At 49.1% G+C, this 25,341-nt stretch overlaps 1 protein-coding gene across 2 annotated transcripts in view; it reads right to left on the reverse strand.

Annotated features, from left to right (window-relative positions):
• Nucleotides 1-25,341, reverse strand: part of pdcd11 (programmed cell death 11) — a 99,867-nt gene that overhangs the window by 50,011 nt on the left and 24,515 nt on the right. For both annotated transcript variants that reach the window (XM_038821690.1, XM_038821689.1), the window contains exons 13-21: nucleotides 24,482-24,577; nucleotides 22,290-22,509; nucleotides 20,473-20,622; nucleotides 16,485-16,600; nucleotides 14,365-14,879; nucleotides 13,963-14,025; nucleotides 11,300-11,402; nucleotides 9,977-10,066; nucleotides 7,046-7,148 (exon numbers count right to left, since the gene is read on the reverse strand). In XM_038821690.1, coding sequence (XP_038677618.1) covers nucleotides 7,046-7,148; nucleotides 9,977-10,066; nucleotides 11,300-11,402; nucleotides 13,963-14,025; nucleotides 14,365-14,879; nucleotides 16,485-16,600; nucleotides 20,473-20,622; nucleotides 22,290-22,509; nucleotides 24,482-24,577 — 1,456 coding nt within the window. The remainder of the gene's footprint in view (nucleotides 1-7,045; nucleotides 7,149-9,976; nucleotides 10,067-11,299; nucleotides 11,403-13,962; nucleotides 14,026-14,364; nucleotides 14,880-16,484; nucleotides 16,601-20,472; nucleotides 20,623-22,289; nucleotides 22,510-24,481; nucleotides 24,578-25,341) is intronic.

The raw sequence follows: 25,341 nt of genomic DNA on the forward strand, positions 1-25,341 counted from the left end.
CTGGTTAAACCAATTGACATGTAGATTAAAATCCCCCATAATAACTGCTGTACCATTTCTACATGCATCAGCTATTTCTTTGTTTATTGCCTGCCCCACCATAATGTTACTATTTGGTTGCCTATAGACTCCTCCTATCAGTGAATTTTTCACCTTACTATTCCTGGTTTCCACCCAAATGGATTCAACCTTATCCTCCATAGCACCGATGTCATCCCTTACTATTGCCCGGATGTCATCCTTAAATAACAGATCTACACCAGGGCGGCACGGTAGCACAAGTGGATAGCACTGTGGCTTCACAGCGCCAGGGTCCCAGGTTCGATTCCGGCTTGGGTCACTGTCTGTGCGGAGTCTGCACATCCTCCCCGTGTGGGCGTGGGTTTCCTCCCAGTGCTCCGGTTTCCTCCCATAGTTCAAAGACGTGCAGGTTAGGTGGATTGGCCGTGAGAAATTGCCCTCAGTGACCAAAAAGGTTAGGAGGGGTTATTGGGTTACGGGAATAGGTGGAAGGGCTTAAGTGGGTCAGTGCAGACTCGATGGACCGAATGGCCTCCTTCTGCACTGTGTGTTCTCTGCCTATCACACCACCTCCCTTACCAGCCACTCTGTCCTTCCAATAGTTTGATACCCTCGGATATTTAACTCCCAGTCGTGACCATCCTTTAACCATGTTTCAGTAATGGCCACTAAATCATAGTCATTCACGATGATTTGTTACAATCAACTCATTTACTTTATTCCGAGCGTTCAGGTAAAGTGCACTTATGTTGGCTTTTATACCTCGGTTTTGAATCTTAACACCTCGATCAGTAACTTCTCCTAAGTTATATTTCCTCTTTTTTCTTAAAATTTAGAATATCCAATTCATTTTTTCCAATTAAGGGGCAATTTAACGTGGCCAATCCACCTAACCTTCACATCTTTGGGTTGTGGGGGTGAAATCCACGCAGACACGGGGAGAATGTGCAAACTCCTCACAGACAGTGACCCAGGGGCGGGATTCGAACCCGGGTCCTCAGCGCCATAGGCAGCAATGCTAACCACTGTGCCACCCAGTTATATTTCCTCTTAACTTTTCTCCTAATTTTCCTTGTCGTTGAACCCATATCTTCATGTAACAACCTGCCGCATTGCTTACCATTGACATTTTTACTTCCCGTTTTATTCCTTTTAATATTACTGGGCCTATTCACTGAGCTCCCCTCAGTCACTGTAACTTGTACTGTCGCCCTTTTTGATTTTTGACTATGGCTTCTCTGCCTTACACTTTCCCCCTTACTGCCTTTTGTTTCTGTCCCTGTTTTACTTCCCTCCGACATCCTGCATACCGTCCCCCTGCCACATTAGTTTAAACCCTCCCCAACAGCTCTTGCAAACACCTCCCTTCGGACATCGGTTCCAGTCCTGCCCAGGTGCAGACCGGTTTGTACTGGTCTCACCTCCCCCAGAACCGCTTCCAATTTGAATCCCTCCCTCTTGCACCATCTCTCGAGCCACGCATTCATCCTATATATCCTGACATTCCTACTCTGACTAGCTCTTGGCACTGGTAGCAATCCTGAGATTACAACCTTTGAGGTCCTACTTTTTAGTTTAACTCCAAACTCCCTGAATTCAGCTTGTACGACCTTGTCCCGTTTTTTTTAAACCTATATCGTTGGTGCCTTGTGCACCACGACAGCTGGCTGTTCACCTTCCCTCCCAAGAATGTCCTGCAGCCGCTCCGAGACATCCTGGACCCTTGCACCAGGGAGGCAACATACCATCCTGGAGTCTCGATTGCGTCCGTAGAACTGCCTGTCTGTTCCTCTTACGATCGACTCCCCTATCACTATAGCCCTGCCATGCTGTGCAGCAGAGCCAGCCACGGTGCCATGAACCTGGCTGCTGCTGCCTTCCCCTGGTGAGCCAGCTCTCTCAACAGTACCCAAAGTGGTATATGAGTTTTACAGGGAGATGACCGCAGGGGACACCCGCACTGTCTTCCTACTCTTGCTAAGATTGGATGCTCACAGTCACGGTGGCAAAGTCCAGACTACCCAGACACCGAGGATTCAAACCAAAGCTCAAACTTCACCGCAAGGTTTGGTCTATTCAGGCTCACCTGGCCATGGCCCATCCTAATCAAATCCACAGACTGCCGCCGGAATCCGGCCCAGTACCCCAGAAACCCATCCCACCCACTACCCCATCCCCAGTAACTCATCCTGCCCACTACCCCAGCCCCTATAACCCATCCTGCCCACTACCCCAGCCCCTATAACCCAACCTGCCCACTACCCCAGCCCCTATAACCCAACCTGCCCACTACCCCAGCCCCTATAACCCATCCTGCCCACTACCCCATCCCCTATAACCCATCCTGCCCACTACCCCATCCCCTATAAACCCATCCTGCCCACTACCCCAGCCCCTATAACCCAACCTGCCCACTACCCCAGCCCCTATAACCCAACCTGCCCACTACCCCATCCCCTATAACCCATCCTGCCCACTACCCCATCCCCTATAACCCATCCTGCCCACTACCCCATCCCCTATAACCCATCCTGCCCACTACCCCATCCCCAAAAACCCAACCTGCCCACTACCCCAGCCCCTATAACCCATCCTGCCCACTACCCCAGCCCCTATAACCCATCCTGCCCACTACCCCAGCCCCAGTAACCCATCCTGCCCACTACCCCATCCCCTATAACCCAACCTGCCCACTACCCCAGCCCCTATAACCCATCCTGCCCACTACCCCATCCCCGGTAACCCATCCTGCCCACTACCCCAGCCCCTATAACCCATCCTGCCCACTACCCCAGCCCCTATAACCCATCCTGCCCACTACCCCATCCCCTATAACCCATCCTGCCCACTACCCCAGCCCCTATAACCCATCCTGCCCACTACCCCAGCCCCTATAACCCATCCTGCCCACTACCCCAGCCCCTATAACCCAACCTGCCCACTACCCCATCCCCTATAACCCATCCTGCCCACTACCCCATCCCCTATAACCCATCCTGCCCACTACCCCAGCCCCTATAACCCATCCTGCCCACTACCCCAGCCCCTATAACCCATCCTGCCCACTACCCCAGCCCCTATAACCCATCCTGCCCACTACCCCAGCCCTTATAACCCACCCTGCCCATTACCCCATGCCCTATAACCCATCCTGCCCACTACCTCAGCCCCTATAACCCACCCTGCCCACTACCCCAGCCCCTGTAACCCATCCTGCCCACTACCCCAGCCCCTATAACCCATCCTGCCTATAACCCATCCTGCCCAGTACCCCAGCCCCTATAACCCATCCTACCCACAACCCAGTCCTGCCCACTACCCCAGCCCCTATAACCCATCCTGCCCACTACCCCATCCCCTATAACCCATCCTGCCCAGTACCCCAGCCCCTATAACCCATCCTGCCCACTACCCCATCCCCTATAACCCATCCTGCCCACTACCCCATCCCCTATAACCCATCCTGCCCAGTACCCCAGCCCCTATAACCCATCCTGCCCACTACCCCATCCCCTATAACCCATCCTGCCCACTACCCCATCCCCTATAACCCATCCTACCCACTACCCCATCCTGCCCACTACCCCAGCCCCTATAACCCATCCTGCCCACTACCCCAGCCCCTATAACCCATCCTGCCCACTACCCCCTCCCCTATAACCCACCCTGCCCACTACCCCAGCCCCTATAACCCATCCTACCCACTACCCCATCCCCTATAACCCATCCTGCCCACTACCCCAGCCCCTATAACCCATCCTACCCACTACCCCATCCTGCCCACTACCCCAGCCCCTATAACCCATCCTGCCCACTACCCCATCCCCTATAACCCATCCTGCCCACTACCCCAGCCCCTATAACCCATCCTGCCCACTACCCCATCCCCTATAACCCATCCTGCCCACTACCCCATCCCCTATAACCCATCCTGCCCACTACCCCATCCCCTATAACCCATCCTGCCCACTACCCCACCCCCGGTAACCCATCCTGCCCACTACCATCTCCCCTGTAACCTATCCTGCCCACTACCCCACCCCCTGTAACCCATCCTGCCCACTACCCTCTCCCTGGTAACCCATCCTGCCCACTACCCCATCCCCTATAACCCATCCTGCCCACTACCCCATCCCCGGTAACCCATCCTGCCCACTACCCCACCCCCTGTAACCCATCCTGCCCACTACCCTCTCCCTGGTAACCCATCCTGCACTCTACCATCTCCCCGGTAACCCACCCTGCCCACTACCCTCTCCCCAGTAACCCATCCTGCCCACTACCCTCTCCCCGGTAACCCATCCTGCCCACTACCATCTCCCCTGTAACCTATCCTGCCCACTCAACCCCCAATTCTCTCTGTCTGAATTTAACTTTCACAACTCTGGGCACTTACCTTATGCAGATTTCAGAAGCCCTGACATTCTGGTTGGACCACAGCTCTGCCTCTTGCCCAATCCTATCCTCCAGCCCGGGTCTGATCTGCACCCTCTGTTCGGAGCCTTTTCTCAGTATACTCTGCGCTTGGCGAATCTTGGCGCCCGGCCCAGTCCGCGGCGCTCCCCACCCGACCCCCGACAACGAGACATAGCCCAACTCGACCCCGAGAGACCCGCCCAGCGACCCAACCCAGAGAGGCCAGCGCAGCAACCCGACCTACCTGGAGATGGAAGAAAGAAAAATCCACGTGGAGGCCCGACCGGGCATACTTCAAGATCCGACCCCAGGAGTGCCCAGGGAGGGAACAGACCACGGGACCCAGCCCAGGTACGATCTCCGCAAAGCCATTCAAGATGCCAAGAGAGAATATCAAACCAAGCTTGAGTCACAGACAGACTCGCGGGGGTTGTGGCAAGGACTAAACAACATAACGGGCTACAAAGCGAAGCCGAGCAGTATCTCTGGCAGCAGCGCACCCCTCCCCGATGAACTCAATGCATTCTATGCTCACTTTGAGCAGGTAACCAACAATCCATTGTCGAGTGCCCCAGCAGCCCATAATTCACCCATACCAACCATCACTGCTTCCGAAGTCAGATCGGCTTAAGTGAACCCTCGGAAGGCGACAGGCCCGGATGGGATCCCTGGTCGTGCACTCAAAGCCAGCGAGGACCAGCTGGCAGATGTGTTCCCAGACATTTTTAACCTGTCCCTACTCCATTCTGAGGTCCCCACCTGCTTCAAGAAGACAACCATCATACTGGTGCCAAAGAAGAACAAGGCAACGTGCCTCAATGACTACCGTCTGGTGGTTCTGACTTCTGTCGTAACAAAGTGCTTCGAGAGGTTGATCATGAAGCGCATCACCTCCATACTCCCAGAACGCCTTGATCCATTGCAATTCGCATACCGTCACAACCGGTCCACAGCAGATGCCATTTCCCTGGCCTTACACTCATCCCGGGAGCATCTCGACAACAACAACTCCTACATCAGACTCCTATTTATTGACTACAGCTCCGCCTTCAACACCATAATCCCAGCCAAGCTCATATCAAAGCTGCAAAACCTAGGACTTGGCTCCTCACTCTGCAACTGGATCCTCGACTTTCTGACCCACAGACCACAATCAGTAAGAATGAACACCAACACCTCCTCCACAATAGTCCTCAATACCAAGGCCCCGCAAGGCTGCGTACTTAGCCCCCTACTCTACTCCCTGTACACACATGACTGCGTGGCAAAATTTGGTTCCAACTCCATCTACAAGTTTGCTGACGATACGACCACAGTGGGCCGGATCTTGAATAACAAGGAGTCAGAATAAAGAAGGGAGATAGAGAACCTAGTGGAGTGGTGTAGGGATAACAATCTCTCCCTCAATGCTAGCAAAACTAAAGAGCTGATCATTGACTTCAGGAAGCAAAGTACTGTACACACCCCTGTCAGCATCAACGGAGCCGAGGTAGAGATGGTTAGCAGTTTCAAATTCCTAGGGGTGCACATTTCCAAAAATCTGTCCTGGTCCACCCACGTCGACGCTACCACCAAGAAAGCACAACAGCGCCTATACTTCCTCAGGAAACTAAGGACATTTGGCATGTCCTTATTAACCCGTACCAACTTTTACAGATGCACTATAGAAAGCATCCTATCGGGCTGCATCACAGCCTGGTATGGCAACTGCTCGGCCCAGGGACCCAAGAAACTTCAGAGAGTCGTGAATACCGCCCAGTCCATCACACAAACCTGCCTCCCATCCATTAACCCCATCTACACCTCCCGCTGCCTGGGGAAAGCGGGCAGCATAATCAAAGACCCCTCCCACCCGGCTTACTCACTCTTCCAACTTCTTCCATTGGGCAGGAGATACAGAAGTCTGAGAACTCGCACGAACAGACTCAAAAACAGCTTCTTCCCCGCTGTTACCAGACTCCTAAATGACCCTCTTATTGACTGACCTCATTAACACTACGCCCTGTATGCTTCATCCGATGCCGGTGCTTATGTAGTTACATTGTATACCTTGTGTGCCTATTATCTATTTTCTTTTCTTCCCATGTACTGAATGATCTGTTGAGCTGCTCGCAGAAAAATACTTTTCACTGTACCTCGGTACACGTGACAATAAACAAAATCCAACCCAAGGCCCTACCTGCTACCCTCACCCCCAATGACAAAGTCTCCTCCAGCACAGTGGCTAGCACTGCTGCCTCACAGTGCCATGGTTCAATTCCAGCCTTGGCTGTCTGTGTGGAGTTTGCATGTTCTCCCTGTGTCTGCCTGAGTTTCCTCTGGGTGCACTGCTTTCCTTCCACAGTCCAAAAATGTGCAGGTTAGGTGGGGTTACGGGGATAGGGCAGGGCGAGCGGGCCGAGGTTAAGATGCTCTTTCAGAGGGTTGGTGCAGATTCGATGGGCCGAAAGGCCTCCTTCAGCACTGTAGTGATTCTATGAATGCACGTCTGCTTCGATCTCTCGCCTCCACCCAAATATCTGTTCCCGCCAATGTGACAAGGCATTAACTGCCAGACGGGGTACCTCCCTTCCTGCTCTGCCACACTGCCCTTCGACCTCTGTCTTACCTGTGAGAGAGAGGCTGAGGCGGGTCTCCCTGCTGTCTGGACCAATCACTGTCGCTTTCAAGGCCTGACCAGGTCGAAACTCTCGCTCCGGATGTTTCAAGTTCTGAAAGGCGGGGGGGGGGGGGGGAAAAGAGGCTTTAATAAACTGCACAGCCACAATACTCTTACTGGGATTTAACTATTAGCTTGTCATAATGTGAAAGCGGAATGAAAGAGTGACTGGTTTGAGGTGCGATGAGCGAGGAGTCAGCTTCACCTGCAGCTAATGCTGAGAAGAATTAGTTACTGGAGAAACAATGATGATGAGATTGCATAGTTTCGTTTGAATTTCCAGTTTTCATGGGCAGGAGGTCAATAAGCAGAGGACACGGATTTCTTTGATAAAAGACTGGTAAGAATTATTTAACCTGTTTAACATAAAACACAGCTTGTGGTCTAGAATATACTACACGTGTGCATGCACGGATCGATTCACTGGGATTTCAGCATTCACCGCACTGAGATTCACTGGGATTTCAGCATTCACTGCACTGAGATTCACTGGGATTTCAACATTCACCGCACTGAGATTCACTGGGATTTCAGCATTCACTGCACTGAGATTCACTGGGATTTCAACATTCACCGCACTGGGATTCACTGGGATTTCAGCATTCACCGCACTGAGATTCACTGGGATTTCAGCATTCACCGCACTGAGATTCACTGGGATTTCAGCATTCACTGCACTGAGATTTCAGCATTCACCGCACCGAGTTTCACTGGGATTTCAGCATTCACCGCACCGAGTTTCACTGGGATTTCAGCATTCACCGCACTGAGATTCACTGGGATTTCAGCATTCACCGCACTGAGATTCACTGGGATTTCAGCATTCACCGCACTGAGATTCACTGGGATTTCAGCATTCACCGCACTGAGATTCACTGGGATTTCAGCATTCACCGCACTGAGATTCACTGGGATTTCAGCATTCACCGCACTGAGATTCACTGGGATTTCAGCATTCACTGCACTGAGATTCACTGGAATTTCAGCATTAACCGCACTGAGATTCACTGGGATTTCAGCAATTACTGCACTGAGATTCACTGGGATTTCAACATTCACCACACTGAGATTCACTGGGATTTCAGCATTCACTGCACTGAGATTCACTGGGATTTCAGCATTCACTGCACTGAGATTCACTGGGATTTCAGCATTCACTGCACTGAGATTCACTGGGATTTCAGCATTAACCGCACTGAGATTCACTGGGATTTCAGCATTCACCGCACTGAGATTCACTGGGATTTCAGCATTCACCGCACTGAGATTCACTGGAATTTCAGCATTCACCGCACTGAGATTCACTGGGATTTCAGCATTAACCGCACTGAGATTCACTGGGATTTCAGCATTCACCGCACTGAGATTCACTGGGATTTCAGCATTCACCGCACTGAGATTCACTGGAATTTCAGCATTCACCGCACTGAGATTCACTGGGATTTCAGCATTAACCGCACTGAGATTCACTGGGATTTCAGCATTCACCGCACTGAGATTCACTGGGATTTCAGCATTCACCGCACTGAGATTCACTGGGATTTCAGCATTCACTGCACTGAGATTCACTGGGATTTCAGCATTCACCGCACTGAGATTCACTGGGATTTCAGCATTCACCGCACTGAGATTCACTGGAATTTCAGCATTCACCGCACTGAGATTCACTGGGATTTCAGCATTCACCGCACTGAGATTCACTGGAATTTCAGCATTCACCGCACTGAGATTCACTGGGATTTCAGCATTCACTGCACTGAGATTCACTGGGATTTCAGCATTCACTGCACTGAGATTCACTGGGATTTCAGCATTCACCGCACTGAGATTCACTGGGATTTCAGCATTCACCGCACCGAGATTCACTGGGATTTCAGCATTCACCACACTGAGATTCACTGGGATTTCAGCATTCACCGCACTGAGATTTTAGCATTCACTGCACTGCTGTGCACGGGGATTTCCACATTCACTGCACAAGTGAACCAGAGAGTATTTTTTTGATTTCAGCATTCACTGCACTGAGATTTCAGTGGCAAGTGTCAGATTAGAAACAAAGAATGGACTCGGAATTATATAGCAATTTTGACACAACCTAAGACACCCCAAAGTGCTTCATCCCCAGTGAAGTATTTCTGAGGTGTGGTCACTGTTCTAATGTTGAAAATATGGCAGCCATTAATGAAATGCTGAGTAAATTGGGGCTATCGTATCAGGAGTTTGGAAGAATCAGAGGCAATCTCCGCCAAACATACAAAATTCTGAAGTGGTTGACAGTGGCTGGGATGGTTATCATTGGTGGGGGAATCTACAACATGGAGACAGTCTCAGATACGGGGAGACAAAGAGAAATTTCTTCACTCAAAGGTTTATGAATCTTTGGAATTGTCCACCCCAGAGGCTTGTGGATGATCCATCTTTAAATGTATTAAAGACCGGGGTAGACAGATATTTGGGATCTCAGGGAAAGTGGAGTTGAGGCCCAAGATCAGGCACGATCATATAGAATTGCGAACCAGGCTCAACACGCCGTGTGGGTCTACTCCAGCTCCTTATGTTTAAACGGTGCACAGCAGGATCCCACGGGCAGCAATGTAATATTGACCATACCTCCTGTTTTATTGATGCTAACTGGATGTCAGGATGATTTTGGGATATTACCACTGGGTCTTTTATGTTAACCTGACTGGGCAAATGGGCCTTATTTTAAAAGCTGAACTAAAAGAAAACATCTCTGGCAGTGTAGTACTCCCTTGGGACTGTACTGGGAGTGTCAGCCTGGTTTATGGGTTGTCGAACAGGATTTGTACCCATGACCTTCTGACTCAGAGACAAGAGTGCTATCCTGTGAGCCAGGCTGACAATCTGCAGGAGACTCACCTTGAGATTGGGAGACAACAGCAGCAGCTCGATTTTCCCACGAATGTCAGGGGTCACTTCTACATCCAGACATTGCTTGATACAGTTGTACTGGAGACGGAAGGGAAAGAAGTTACAAGTAAACACGAGAGTGCAGATAATGAGGAGGAAACAGGGTGAGAAGGCAGACCTCCAGGCAGAATGGGTAGAAAATCAATCATAGGGAGCTATGGATGGAGATCAGAGGAAGTGCCGGTCACAGCGAGGGCAAAATTTCAATTGGGAAAGTTCTTGTGCTGAAATCAGACAGTCAGCACAAAACCGTGAGATTATATTAACACGAGTCTTGGCTCCATCCCTCTGCCTGTACTTAGCCAAATCCAAATGATCCACAGTCCCAAACATCATCTTCCACCCTAACCAAATTAATGCCACTACCCATTCCCCCAGTGACAGAACAGCACATGCAACAGCAACTTGCCCATCATTCTGGTACTCCATGTACTTCACCTTGGGTGCAACTCGCACCTGAATTTGAGATTTCTAACTACGCCGATGGGTGTTTTAAACTTTGAATGGACACCAACATTTTTTTTAAAATTCATTGGACATGGGCTTCACTGACTGGGTCAGCATTTATTGCCCATCTCTAATTGCCCTTGAACTGAGTGGTCTGTTGATATGGAGTCACGTGTAGACCAGGTTGCCAGATCTCCCTCTCTAAAGGACATTAGTGAACCAGAGAGAATGTTTGGGACAATGGTTTCATTGTCAGCATTGGACTTTCAATTCCAGATTATTTTATGGAATTCAGATTTTACCATCTGCCGTGGTGGGATTCGAACCCAGGTCCCAGAGCATTACCCTGGGTCTCTGGATTACTAGCCCAGTGAAAATACCACTAGGCCGCTGCCTCCCATATGAACATGACAATAAAGGCATCAAGGAGTATGGGGGTAGAGCGGTATGGTGTTGAGATAGAGGGTCAGCCGCGATCACATTGAATGGCAGCCCAGGTTCGATGGACGAACATCCAACTCCCGCTTATTTTCTCTGTTTCTCTGGGAACACCAACCATTGCATGCCACTCAAATCAGAGAGAGAGCATGAAAGGTTCAGATCCATCCTCCCAGACACTGGATAAAAACAAATTACTGCGGATGCTGGAGCTTTGATAAAGAGTCATTGGACTCGAAACGTTAGCTCTTTCCTCTCCCTACAGATGCTGCCAGACCTGCTGAGATTTTCCAGCATTTTCTCTTCCATCCTCCCTGACTCTCCTGAGTGACTGGCCCCTGTTCCCTCTCCGATCTCCCACATCAAGTGCAGAACAAGCAGCTGTACCTTAAATACGTAGCACGTCAGCACTTGGCCACGTTTGAAGGATTTGAGCCTGTCAGCCAGCGGCTCGCCCTGGATCATGGCTGCACATTCCCGAGACAGCTTGCTGTGGAAGCGAAAGAACAGTTAGCAGGAAGGCAATGGAAAAAACACAGATTCAAGCTTCAATCAAATAAACATTCAATCTTTCCAGGACAGTTCAGCCACTTCAAGTGTTCAAAATTGATAGCGATGGTGGGAGGAGTATTGGATAGACTGTCTGTACTAAAAGGTGATCAGACATCAGGACCGGATGTGATGCATCCAAGGATAGAGGGAAGTGAGAGTGGAATCAGCAGAGATGCTGGCCAGTTTCCCAATCTTCCTTAGGCTCAGGGCTGGTGCCAGAGGAATGGAGATTTGTAAAAGTGACACCCTTTTTTGAACAAGGGTATAAAATCCAGCAACGACTTGTTAGTCAGTTTAATTTCAAATGTGGGGAAACTTCTACTTATAATAATTTAGAACAAAATTAAATAGCATTTGGGAAAATTAGGTTAATTCAGGAAAGCCAGTATTGATTTGGTGGGCGGCACGGTGGCACAGTGGTTAGCACTGTTGCATCATGGCACAAGGATCCCAGGGTCGATTCCCGTCTTGGGTCACTGTCTGTGCGGAGTCTGCACGTTCTCCCCGTATCTGCGTGGGTTTCCTCCGGGTGCTCCGGTTTCCTCCCACAAGTCCCGAAAGACGTGCTGTTAGGTGAATTGGACATTCTGAATTCTCCCTCTGTGTACCCGAACAAGCGCCAGAATGTGGCGACTAGGGGCTTTTCACATTAACTTCATTGCAGTGTTAATGTAAGCCTACTTGTGACAATAATAGATTATTATTAAGGAAAAATTATATTTAACTACTGTAAATTGCTGGAGTTCCTCGATGAGGTGACAGAGGGTTAGAATAGAATAGAACAGTACAGCACAGAACAGGCCCTTCGGCCCTCAATGTTGTGCCGAGCCATGATCACCCTACTCAAACCCACGTATCCACCCTATACCCGTAACCCCTTAACCGTACTTTTTTATTAGGACACTACGGGCAATTTAGCATGGCCAATCCACCTAACCCGCACATCTTTGGACTGTGGGAGGAAACCGGAGCACCCGGAGGAAACCCACGCACACAGGGGGAGGACGTGCAGACTCCACACAGACAGTGACCCAGCCGGGAATCGAACCTGGGACCCTGGAGCTGTGAAGCATTTATGCTAACCACTATGCTACCTTGCTGCCCCTGGGTTGATGAAGGTAATGCTGTTGATGTAGTGCACATGGGTTTCCAAAAGACATTTGATAAAGTGCCACACAACAGACTTGAGAAAAATTCATGCTCATGGAATGAAAGGACATTGGCAACATGGATATGAAATTGGCAGAGTAACAGGATACAGAGAATTGAGATTAGTAGATTTTTTTTGGACTGGAGGATGGTTTATAGTGGAGCTTCCCACATATCACTGCTAGAACCCCTGCTCCTTAGTGAGAAACTGTTCCCATCAGTAAAAGGGTCGAGAATGAGCGGACAGATTTAAGATAATAGCAGAAGAAGGAATGGCGACAGGAGGAAAAACGTTTTCACACAGTGAGTAGTTAGGAGCTGGAATGGGCAGCCCGAGTGCATGCTGGAGTCAGGTTTAATCAAGGATTTCAAAAGGGAATTGAAATATTTGAAGAGGAAGAATGTGCAGGGCTACAGGGAGAAGGTAGGGGAATAACATGAGGCGAGCTGTTCATTCACAGAACAGCACACACACAATGGGCTGAATGGCCTTCTATGAATCCTTTGATCAAGGGATTTGCTGCTGGAGTTTATGACGAGACCCTCAGTTCTCTCCCCCGTGCCTAGCTGGAAAGGTGTTGACGAGATGCCCGGGTCTGTCCTGCACCTTGCCTTGCTATCTATTCAAAGAGAGTCTTGATAGGGAGGGCTGACAAGTTAGTCAACTGAGAAAATCCCCACCTCAAACAGACACAGCAATTGGGAGCAGCACGGCTGACCTCCCCCGATAGAGACAGTCATCGTTCTGTATGGCTCATTTCTTTGCTGAAAACCTCACTGCGCCATTCAGCATCCCGGTAATGTCCATCGGAAATTCAGAAACGGGTCAATCTTCTCATCCTTCATACAAACCTCCTCTCACTCTACCCATTGCACCTCCATCTCAATGCTATATGCTTCAACTACATTGCGTGGTAGTGAGCTACACTCTCTGGGTCAAGAGCTTTCTCCTGAGTTTGCAATTAAATTTCTGTGATTATATTAAATTGATGGCATCTCGGTTTCGCCTCGCTTTGGAGCAGAAACATCTTCTCTATAATTACCCTACTGAACCCTTTTGTGATTTTAAAACCTCTAAACAGCTCTCTCCGCATGTCTTCTCTTTTCTAGAACAAAAGAGCCCCAGTCTGTACAAGTGGCTGGACAGGATAACCTTTCAGTTCTGGTTCAACCCTGGTCAATTCTTTCTGAACCGTCTCCAGTGCCTCAATACTGTATCATTTTGAGAGACTGGAATGAAGCACATCCTCCACGGTTGGGTGAAGCAAACCAGAACTATGCACAGCATGCTACATTTTCTGTGAGCTGTGCCATTATGTCCCACCACCCATCACAATATCCTGCCTCACCTTGGTCGCAGTGTTAACTCCGGTACAGTCAGTGAGAAGTTTGGGTGTGTGATTGGCAAAAACCTAGTAACAGAAAAGTTAAAAACAAAGTGTTACTCATTGACAGGAGACAACGTACAATCCGAAAGGTGCAGAGTGACAAGGCCCTCCACTATCAACAGTCAGAAAGCACAGCTAATTCCAGTTTCTGTACCATTGCTGATGTCTGTGGCTTTCACACACATTGTGATCACACCCAAGCCGCAGAGGGAGGCAGTGAAGCTGCACCAGAACAGAGTCTTCAATTAAGCCACAGGACACACTGCAATGCGATCAAACCTCAGGCTCACTGACAACTCATTGCAGCTCACTGCAGGTTAAGGTCAAACCCAGAAATATTCAGATAACCAACAGAATACCTACTTGTGAGACTTTGCTTCGGTGCCTCCGATGATCTTTGCTCTCACAGCTTTGCCGACTTGCAGTCTCGATGTTGGGATGGTGCCCTCGAGGACCTGGTCCAGGATCTCCGAAACGTGAACAAAGCCAGTCACGCCACCTTGCAATGCGATCAGCAGGGAGGTTGCCCGCACTGATTTCACAGTCCCATTCACCACATCCCCAACACAGAGTGCATGCTGAACCCCAGGTAACACGTCCTCCCCTCCTTCTGACAGCTGCCGTTCTCGCTTTGCTCTGCGGTGTTTTCTGGGATCCCGTGTGGCCAGTGGGAGTCCATGATGTTCTACTCCAGCAGCCAGTAGCGAGACAGAGATGGTCTGCCCCACGGAGAACTTCTCGGAGTCAAAGTGGAAGGTGTCATTGAGATGGAACGTGACAGGAATGAGAAGTAGCTGCGAGGTTCCGGCCAGAGATACCACGGCAACATCCGGTGTCATAAACTGTACCACGACAGGATGCTGGGAAATTCCTTTTAACTGCAACACAGACAATTGTCAATTCAGCACAATTTATAATCATAACCTTTGTCACAAGTAGGCTTACATTAACACTGCAATGAAGTTACTGCAAAAATCCCCTAGTCGCCACATTCCGGCGCCTGTTCGGGTACACAGAGGGAGAATTCAGAATGTCCAATTCACCTAACAGCACGTCTTTCAAGACTTGGGAGGAAACCCTCACAGACAAGGGCAGAACGTGCAGACTCCACACAGCCAGTGACCCAAGCCGAGAATCGAACCCGGGACCCTAGAGCTGTGAAGCAACAGTGCTAACCACTGTGCTACCATGCCGCCCAATTACTGACTCAATTACCCATCTTGTTAGCTTTTGACTTCTAACAGAGCAAATTAGAACATGGAGTGCAGAAGGAGGCCATTCACACTCCCAGGACAGGTACAGCACGGGGTTAGATACAGAGTAAAGCTCCCTCTACACTGTCACCATCAAACACTCCCAGGACAGGTACAGCATGGGTTTAGATACAGAGTAAAGCTCCCTGTACACTGTCCCCATCAAACACTCCCAGGACAGGTACAGCACGGGGTTAGATACAGAGTAAAGCTCCCTCTACACTGTCCCCATCAAACTCTCCCAGGACAGGTACAGCACGGGGTTAGATACAGAGTAAAGCTCCCTCTACACTGTCCCCATCAAACACTCCCAGAACAGGCACAGCACGGGGTTAGATACAGAGTAAAGCTCCCTCTACACTGTCCCCATCAAACACTCCCAGGACAGGTACAGCATGGGGTTAGATACAGAGTAAAGCTCCCTCTACACTATCCCCATCAAACACTCCCAGGACAGGTACAGCACGGGGTTAGATACAGAGTAAAGCTCCCTCTACACTGTCCCCATCAAACACTCCCAGGACAGGTACAGCACGGGGTTAGATACAGAGTAAAGCTCTCTCTGTACTGTCCCCATCAAACACTCCCAGGACAGGTACAGCATGGGGTTAGATACAGAGTAAAGCTCCCTCTACACTGTTCCATCAAACACTCCCAGAACAGGCACAGCACGGGTTAGATACAAGGTAAAGCTCCCTTTACACTGTCCCCATCAAACACTCCCAGGACAGGTACAGCACGGGGTTAGATACAGAGTAAAGCTCCCTCTACACTATCCCCATCAAACACTCCCAGGACAGGTACAGCACGGGGTTAGATACAGAGTAAAGCTCCCTTTGCATTTGTTGGGCCACCTGCTTCATTGTGAATCTCAGTCAAACTTTTAGATCTGTCACAAATTCTAGAGATTTATTTTGCAGCACTGAGAGGGGCTGAGCTTGGCCACAGTGAAATTTTAGGGGGGAGGGAGGTGGAGGAAACCCGTTGCTTCAATCGCCTGGAATGCCAGCCCAGAAGTGAAAGGTCACAATGCGTCACCCTGCATTTGATAATGGACAGTGTAAACTCAGCACATTACTCATTTATTGAAGTGTTGGTCTCCTCACAACCCGCGCTACTTCCATTCAAAAAAAGATGTTCTTGCGGAATATAATCGGGGGAGCTGCCCTGTGCTGTGTTGTCAGCTGTGTTTCCCTCTGCCTCAGTCCAGAGATCCTGACAATTCCGTACCTTTTTTACGTTGACACTGAGCAGCTGTTGAAGGAGTGAGACATGAACAATGGAAGAAAGGAGGTCTATAAACACCACGACTGCTGTGCACTTTTGTCCTGGACTCGCCCTCACCTCTACAAGGAAGGAACAAAGACACAATGAGCAAATTTGGCACAAGATATTGATGCTGCATGTGAGACTGTGAACAGCCTTGGACACCCCAAACATTGAGTTTATCTGTCACCTTGACCGATGAGATCTCAAACTGTGGCCACAGCAGCTTCATGTTGGGGCGTATCTGTGACAGGGTCTCCGGCATGATCCACTCGATGATCCACAATTCTCCATCTGTAGCAGGTTCCAGCTTCCTACATGATGCTGGACTGCCCCTCCCACGATATAGTCAGTAACACAGGGTGCTGGGGGAGAGGGGTTACTGAGTGACAGTGTGAGGGAGCTGGATTAACATCAGTAGAGATACAGTCAGTAACACAGGGTGCTGGGGGAGAGGGGTTATCGAGTGACAGTGAGAGAGCTGGATTAACATCAGTAGAGATACAGTCAGTAACACAGGGTGCTGGGGGAGAGGGGTTACTGAGTGACAGTGTGAGGGAGCTGGGGGAGAGGGGTTACTGAGTGACAGTGTGAGGGAGCTGGGGGAGAGGGGTTACTGAGTGACAGTGTGAGGGAGCTGGGGGAGAGGGGTTACTGAGTGACAGTGTGAGGGAGCTGGGGGAGAGAGGTTACTGAGTGACAGCGTGAGGGAGCTGGATTAACAGTAAAGAGCAAACACAACACAATTTTGTTTGAAAAATTGTAACTACTGGAGTCCCACAATGATCATAACTGGGACTGTAATATTTGCGATTTATATTAATGACTTGGATGAAGGGAAGGCTTTTCTCAAATTTACTTATGATGCAACACGTAGGAAAGTTGTGAGGAGGATAATGAGAGTGTGTGAACGGAAGGGAGAAAGGGGAACTGAGGGCATGAATATAACAGATGGCATACTCTACGGGAAAAGATGAGTTTGTCCACTTTGGCCGGGAGAATAGAAAAACTGCAGAATGATCTGTGTGTCCGTGTACAGAAATCACAGAACATTAGCTCACAGGAAGAGCAGTTAATCAGGCAGGCATATGAAATGTTGGCCAAGGGGGATCATCCATTCCCACACAATCCCGACTGTGCAGGAGGCCAATCGGTAATTCAAGTCTGCACTGGCTCTCCGAAAGAGCACCCCACCTCGACCCACTCACCTGCCCGATTCTGTAACCCCACCTAACATTTGGACATTAAGGGACAATTTAGCGTTGCCCATCCATCTAACCTACACACCTTTGGACCGTGGGAGGAAACCCATGTGGACACGGGGAGAACATGCAGACTGCACACAGTCACCCGAGGATGGAATTGAACTGGGGACCCTGGCAATGTGAGGCAGCAGTGCTAACCACTGTGTCACCGTGCTGCCCCATGGATGGAGGACAAACGTAGGGAGGTTTTGTTTTGCTACAACTATACAGCGTATTATTGAAGCCACACCTACAGCACTGTTTCCCTTACTGGAGGAGGAATATATTTGCATCAGAAGCGGTTTTGAGAAGGTTGACGAGGCTGACACAAGAGGATGAACAGGTTGTGCCTAAATTCATTGGAGTTTAGAATGCAGGGTGATTTTATTCAAACATGTGATACTGAGGGAGCTGCAGAGAGTGCATGCAGAGAGCTTGAGCCTTGGAGAGAGTGCATGCAGAGAGCTTGAGCCTTGGAGAGAGTGCATGCAGAGAGCTTGAGCCTTGGAGAGAGTGCATGCTGAGAGCTGGAGCCTTGGAGAGAGTGCATGCTGAGAGCTTGAGCCTTGGAGAGAGTGCATGCTGAGAGCTTGAGCCTTGGAGAGAGTGCATGCTGAGAGCTTGCTAAGCCTTGGAGAGAGTGCATGCTGAGAGCTTGAGCCTTGTGGGAGAATCTATGACGAGGGGCGTAATTTAAAAATATGGTCTCTCCTAAGTTGGAGATGAGCAGGAATTTCTTCTGAAGATTGTTAGTGTTTAGAATTCCCTACCCCAGAGAGCAGTGGCGGCTGGGTGGTGAATCAATTTAAGATGGAGTTAGACAGATTCCTGATTGACAAGGGAATCGAGGGTTACAGGGGACAAGCCGCTAAGTGGGGTTTTGAAAAAAATTAATTTACAGGATGTGGGCATCGCCGGTTAGGCCAGCATTTATTGTCCATCCCCATTTACCCTTCAGAAGGTGGGGGTGAGCTGCCTTCTTGAACCGCTACAGTCCCTGAGGGGTAGGTACAACCACTGTGCTGTTAGGGAGGGAGTTCCAGGATTTTGTCCCATTGACAGTGAAGGAACAGCCGATATATTTCCCAGTCAGGGTGGTGAGTGACTGGGAGGGGAACCTCCAGGTGGTGGGGTTCCCAGGTATCTGCTGCTCTTGTCCTTCTAGATGCCAGTGGTCATAGATCTGCAAGGTGCTGTAGTTAAGGGTACAATTAGATGAACCATGGTATTATTGAATGGTGGAGATTTGATGGGCCGAATGGCCTACTCCTGCTCCTTATGATCTTATTGACAATAAGCTAGCTCCCACAAGCAGTGAAGTAATGGCCAACTAACGGGTTTTGCGGAGCAATGACTGGAAGGAATGTCAGTCAGGCATGAGGTGGAACTCCCTGCATTTCACCCCAGTACGATGCAATTGTTTCCATGCACCTAACAGACAGACACTCCATAAAACCATAAGATACAAGAGCAGAATTAGGCCACTCGGCCCATCGAGTCTGCTTCGCCATTCAATCATGGCTGATATTTTCTCATCCCCATTCTCCTGCCTTCTCCCAATTACCCTTGATCCCCTTATTAATCAAGAACCTATCTATCTCTGTCTTAAAGACACTCAGTGATTTGGCCTCCACAGCATTCTGGGGTAAAGAGTTCCACAGATTCACCACCTTCTGGCTGAATAAACTCCTCCTCATCTCAGTTTTTGAAAAATATATTTAATTCCAAACATCATCAAATTTATACATAAAGGCATAACTATATCATACAGTTGGTCATTTTTATTTTAACAAAGTAACAGCAACAACCCTAAATCCCCTGTTCCCCCCTCAGCCCCACTATCCTCTGTCCCTTATCCCCCTAATTGCTGGCCACAAACATTCACCTGAGGAAGGAGCAGTGCTCCGAAAGCTAGTGATTCAAAACAAACCTGTTGGACTTTAACCTGGCGTTGGAAGACTGTGGCCATGAACTGGTTCTTGGGGCAGCACGGTGGCGCAGTGGGTTAGCCCTGTTGCCTCACGGCGCCGAGGTCCCAGGTTCGAATCCCGGCTCTGGGTCACTGTCTGTGTGGAGTTTGCACATTCTCCCCGTGTTTGCGTGGGTTTCGCCCCCACAACCCAAAGATGTGCAGAGTAGGTGGATTGGCCTCACTAAATTGCCCCTTAATTGGAAAAATGAATTGGGTATTCTAAATTTATAAAAAAAAAAAAAAAAAAAATGAACTGGTTCTTAAAGTGATGAACAGCATCCACCTGGAATAGAACCTTTCTTCCGACCCCCAAAGGGCATATTTAATCTTTTCTCATCGCAGGAATTCTGCCAGGTCACCCAACCACAGCGAGGCCCTGGGTGGTACCGCCAACTTCCATCCAAGCAGGACTTGCCTCTGGGTCACCAAGGAAGCAAAGGCTAAGATGTCAGCCTCCCTCAAGGAGCTCTGGGAGTCTGACCAACAATCTCAGATCTGATTTTAAAAATGAGATACAGAACCCACCGAGTTTGGGGTGGGACCAGAACATGCGAGTGATCCGCAGGCCCCCCCCCTGAAGAACACTCACACCCGTCCTCCACCCCAGGGAAGCTCATCTCATCTGAAGTGTCACCATAGATTGGGTTTGAACCCATGGCATTCTGACTCAGAGACACGGTTAATCCCGATGAAGTGAGCCAGCCACGAAATGTGAATAGATCAGATGCACACTTACCCCCCTGGTGATAGGGACTGGCTGTAACAGTCAGCCTGGAAACCTGCGTCCCAGTGAAGTAGACAGTTCCATCAGCTTTCACCCGATCCACAACCAGCTCGAGTCTCTGCCCTATGGTCAGCTGGCTCAGACTTTCAACAACCGCAGACTCTGAAACAACAAACGTTAGCAGAGTATTAAAGTCTGTAACTCACGTCCAGGTATCTGTTATTCTACATGTAAACCACCCAGAACACCTCGATTAGATTCCAGTCTGTAACTCACGCCCGGGTATCTGTTATTCTATATATAAACCACCCTGAACCCCTCGATTAGATTCCAGTCTGTAACTCACTCCCGGGTAGCTGTTATTCTATATATAAACCACCCAAACTCCTCGATTAGATTCCAGTCTGTAACTCACTCCCGGGTATCTGTTATTCTATATATAAACCACCCCGAACCCCTCGATTAGATTCCAGTCTGTAACTCACTCCCGGGTATCTGTTCTTCGATATATAAACCACTCCAAACCCCTCGATTAGATTCCAGTCTGTAACTCACTCCCGGGTATCTGTTATTCTATATATAAACCACCCCGAACCCCTCGATTAGATTCCAGTCTGTAACTCACTCCCGGGTATCTGTTCTTCGATATATAAACCACCCCAAACCCCTCGATTAGATTCCAGTCTGTAACTCACTCCCGGGTATCTGTTATTCGACACATACACCTCCCAAATCCCTCGATGACTCCCAGAATTTAAAAAAGTCATTTGTACAATTCTCCTGTTGCTGGACTGCAGTGAACTCCCAACATCAGGCAACATTGGAGGAGTAGAAGTTGACAAGTTGAACTTCTGACATTCCACTCGCTATTGAAAGGAAGAAAGAGGTAGACTCGGAACTGGCAGGTCCAGTGTGCGAGGGTCAGACAGACGGAGAGTGAAAATTATAGCTGTGTGTCACGGAAAACTGTGGAGACTGGAGTCTCAGTTAAAATGTCAAAGCTGTGAGCAATAGATTTCTGCTGGGTTAAGATGTGAAAGGTTATGAAACCGAGGCAGGGTAATGGAGTTAAGACAGTGATGATACAAGACCTTAGCGAACAATAGGACAGTCTCAAGGAGTTCGATGACCTCCAACTGCTCCTAAAATCATGATTAAATCGAAATTATATCTCCTGTTTGAAGGCTGACTTCTATGCAATGGAGTGCAAATAAGGGTCACGAGAATGTTTCCAAGGATGAGGAACTGTTACAAAGACAGATTGGAGAAGTTGAGACTGTTTTCATTGGAGAAGACAGAGAGGGGATCTGATAGGGCTATTCAAAATCACAAGGGCACTGGACAGAGTAGAGAGGGAGAATCCTTTCCCATTGATTAATGGATCGAGAACGAGAGGGCACAGATTTATAGTAACTGCCAAAGAAGCAAAAGCCACACGAGGAAACATTTAATGCAGCGAGTGTTTAAAGTCTGGAATTCACTGTGGTGGAGGCAGATTCACACAGCGAGTGGTTAGGATCTGGAATTCACTGTGGTGGAGGCAGATTCACACAGCGAGTGGTTAGGATCTGGAATTCACTGTGGTGGAGGCAGATTCACACAGCGAGTGGTTAGGATCTGGAATTCACTGTCTGAGTCAGGTGGAGGCTGTTTCAACTGAGGCTTTCAAAAGGGATTTAGTCTGACCTGAAGAAGAATGTGCAGGGTTATGGAGAGAAGGGCGAGGATTGGCACAGGATGGGCTGACAGGCCTCCATCCACACGGTAACAATTCTGTGATTTGTTTTGTCTCTGTCACACGCGAGATGCTGTTCAGATTCAGACATTACCTCTGCTGCTCATCAAGGTCCTGATGAATTCTCGTTCCCTCAAATACTGGCTCAGCAGCATGAGGCTTTCATAGCCAGCCTCCGCAGATCCACATTCAGACATTTTCAGAGTCAGCAGCACACGCTTCTTCTCCTCATCCAGGTTCGTAACCTTGGCAATCACCGTCTGGCCCACCACAAAATGATCCTCGGTGTTTGTGACAAACTTATCGGACATAGCCTGGGGTAGATTAAACATTAACCAGCAAAATTAGTGCACATCACCTCAGAATTACTGTACTTAACGGTGATATATTTCCAAGTCAGGGCGGTGAGTGACTTGGAGGGAAACCTCCAGATGGTGTGGTTCCCAGGTATCTGCTGCTTTTGTCCTTCTAGATGGTAGTGACTGTGGGTTTGGAAGGTGCTGCCTGAGAAGCCTTGCTGAGACCCTATTGTGCATATTGTTGATGGTACACACGGCTGCCATTGTTTGCTGGTGTGGAGAGAGTGCCACTCAGGCAGGCTGCTCTGTCCTGGATGGTGTCGAGCTTCTTGACTGTTGTTGGAGCTGCACTGAGCAAGGCAAATGGAGAGTATTCCATCACACTCCTGGCTTGTACCTTGCCGATGGTGGACAGGCTTTGGGGAGTCAGGAAGTGAGTTACTCCCTACAGGATTTCCAGCCTCTGACTTGCTCTGGTAGCCATGGGGGTTTCAGCAATGATAATGCCCCTGAAAGTCAGGGGGATGATGGTTCAATTCTCTCTTGCATAAATGGGTCTATTTGAGGAAGGATGGAGGCGGTTCAGAAGTTTACTGAATTGAGAACTGGAATGAATTGATTGTCTTCTGAGGGCAGGTTGGACTGATTGGGCTTATTGCCACTGGAGTTTAGAAGAGGGAGGAGCTACTTAATTGAAGTCAAGATCCTGACTGGTCTCAACAAGATGGATGTGGTAAGGATGTTTTCTCCTGTGGGTGGGTTCAGAGCTAGGAGGCACTGTTTTAATGTTAGGGGTCACCCTTTTAGCACAGGGATGAGGAGGTTTTGGTGACTTTGGAATGATGAGCCTCAGAAGGCAGTGGAAGTGGGATCCAGTGAATATTTTTAAAGCGGAAACAGATGCATTCTTGTTACACAACAGAATCAAAGGCTATCGGGGGTGTAGATGGGAATGTGGAACTCATCACAAGCCAATCAGCTGTGATCCTATTGATCACAAAGGGCTGATTGGCCTACAGTCAGATAAGAGTCATACAGCACAGTAAAGACCCTTCGGCCCATCGCGTCTGCGCCGGTCAAAAACAGTCAACTATTCTAATCCCATTCCCCAGCACTTGGCCCATAGCCTTGTCTGCATCGGCATCACAAGTGCACATTTAAATACTTCTTAAATGTTATGAGATGTCTCTGCCTCCACCACCCCTTCAGGCAGCAAATTCCAGACTCCCACCACCCTCTGTAAAAAAGGTTTTTCGTCACATCCCCTCTAAACCTCCTGCCCCTTACCGTAAATCTATGCCCCCTGGTCATTGACACCTCCACCTAGGGGAAAGGTTTCTTCTTGTCTACTCTCTGTCCCTCAATGTGCTTCTGCTTCTATTTTGTATGCTCTGTTGGACATGGTCATTGCCTGGCACGTGTGTGGCACGAATGCTACTTGCCACATGTCAGCCCAAGCCTGGGTACTGTCCAGGTCTGGCTGCATTTGGATATGGACTGTATCCATAATTCTTATTATAAACACCCCCTCGCTGCAATCCTTTAACTCACTCCTTAGAATCCATTATTCTACGCACAGTTGTTTATTTAATCTGTTGTTTAGACGTGGGCATCAGAGGCAAGGCTGGATTGCCCAGCCCTGGCTGCCTGGAGTTTGGTATAACAGACTGCTCACTCGGCCATTTCAAACGGCAGCTCCGTCAATCACATTGTTGGAGATCTGGAGTCACATGGACCCAGACTGGGAAAGGACAGGTTTCCTTTGCTAAAGGACATTAGTGAAGCAGTTGGAAATTGTGACAATCTATGGCTACTGAGACCAGAGTTTGGAATTCAGATTCTCAATCTCCCATTCACTGAATTACGAGTTCAGTAATATATGGACTACACCACCATATTTAGCTCCAGGATTATAGGAACAGGGAGTGTGTGAACAACTGTTGTGCTAACCAGAATAAATCACAGTGTAACTAGATATTGGACTCACAGCTTTGGGAGCCAGGCCAACCAGCCCGTGTGGAAATTCGACAAACACTCCGTACGGCATAATGCTCTTCACCAACCCCGGCATTTGAATGCCCACCTAGAGAAGGCAGAAACACACAGTTAAGGCACAGCAGAGCATCCAGAAGCCACGGCTCTTTACCTAACAAACATTCACTAGATCGATTCCTGGGATAAGAGGGCTGTCCTGAAAGGACAGATGGAGTACAATAAGCCTATATTCTGCAGAGTTCAGAAGAATGAGGTGATCTCATAATTCAGGTAAAATTCTTCTCTCTTCCAATCTTCCAGCTTCTTTGCCTCAGTCATATTGGGTTGGATGATATACCAGACCAGCTTCGGATAGGTCTTTCTTTTTTTCGTGAGGCCAGCCTGCCCCAAATGGTTGCCTGGACCCTTCACCACATCCTTCCCATTTCCTGCAGTTTTTTCTTCACCCTTTCTCCTCACTCTAAGAATCACAGTTGGATTCCCCATGCTCCCACCAGTCTTCCTATTCAATGGATCCCGTAGCAGCCTCCCCGGACAGGCGCCGGAATGTGGTGACTAGGGGCTTTTCACAGTAACTTCATTGAAGCCTACTCGTGACAATAAGCAATTTTCATTTCATTATCCTCCGACTTTGTGCCACATTCAGTGTGATGCCATTGGCAAACCTTCCCCTGCCCCCCTCCCCTTCACATTCCCACGGAGCTGTACCTTCCCCCCCCCCCCCCCCCCCGCTTCACATTCCCATGGAGCTGTACCTTCCCCCCCCCGCTTCACATTCCCATGGAGCTGTACCTTCCCCCCCGCCCCCCTTCACATTCCCATGGAGCTGTACCTCCACCCCCCCCCCCGCTT

Source organism: Scyliorhinus canicula, chromosome 16 (genome assembly GCF_902713615.1).
Source record: "Scyliorhinus canicula chromosome 16, sScyCan1.1, whole genome shotgun sequence".
NCBI lineage: Eukaryota > Metazoa > Chordata > Chondrichthyes > Carcharhiniformes > Scyliorhinidae > Scyliorhinus > Scyliorhinus canicula.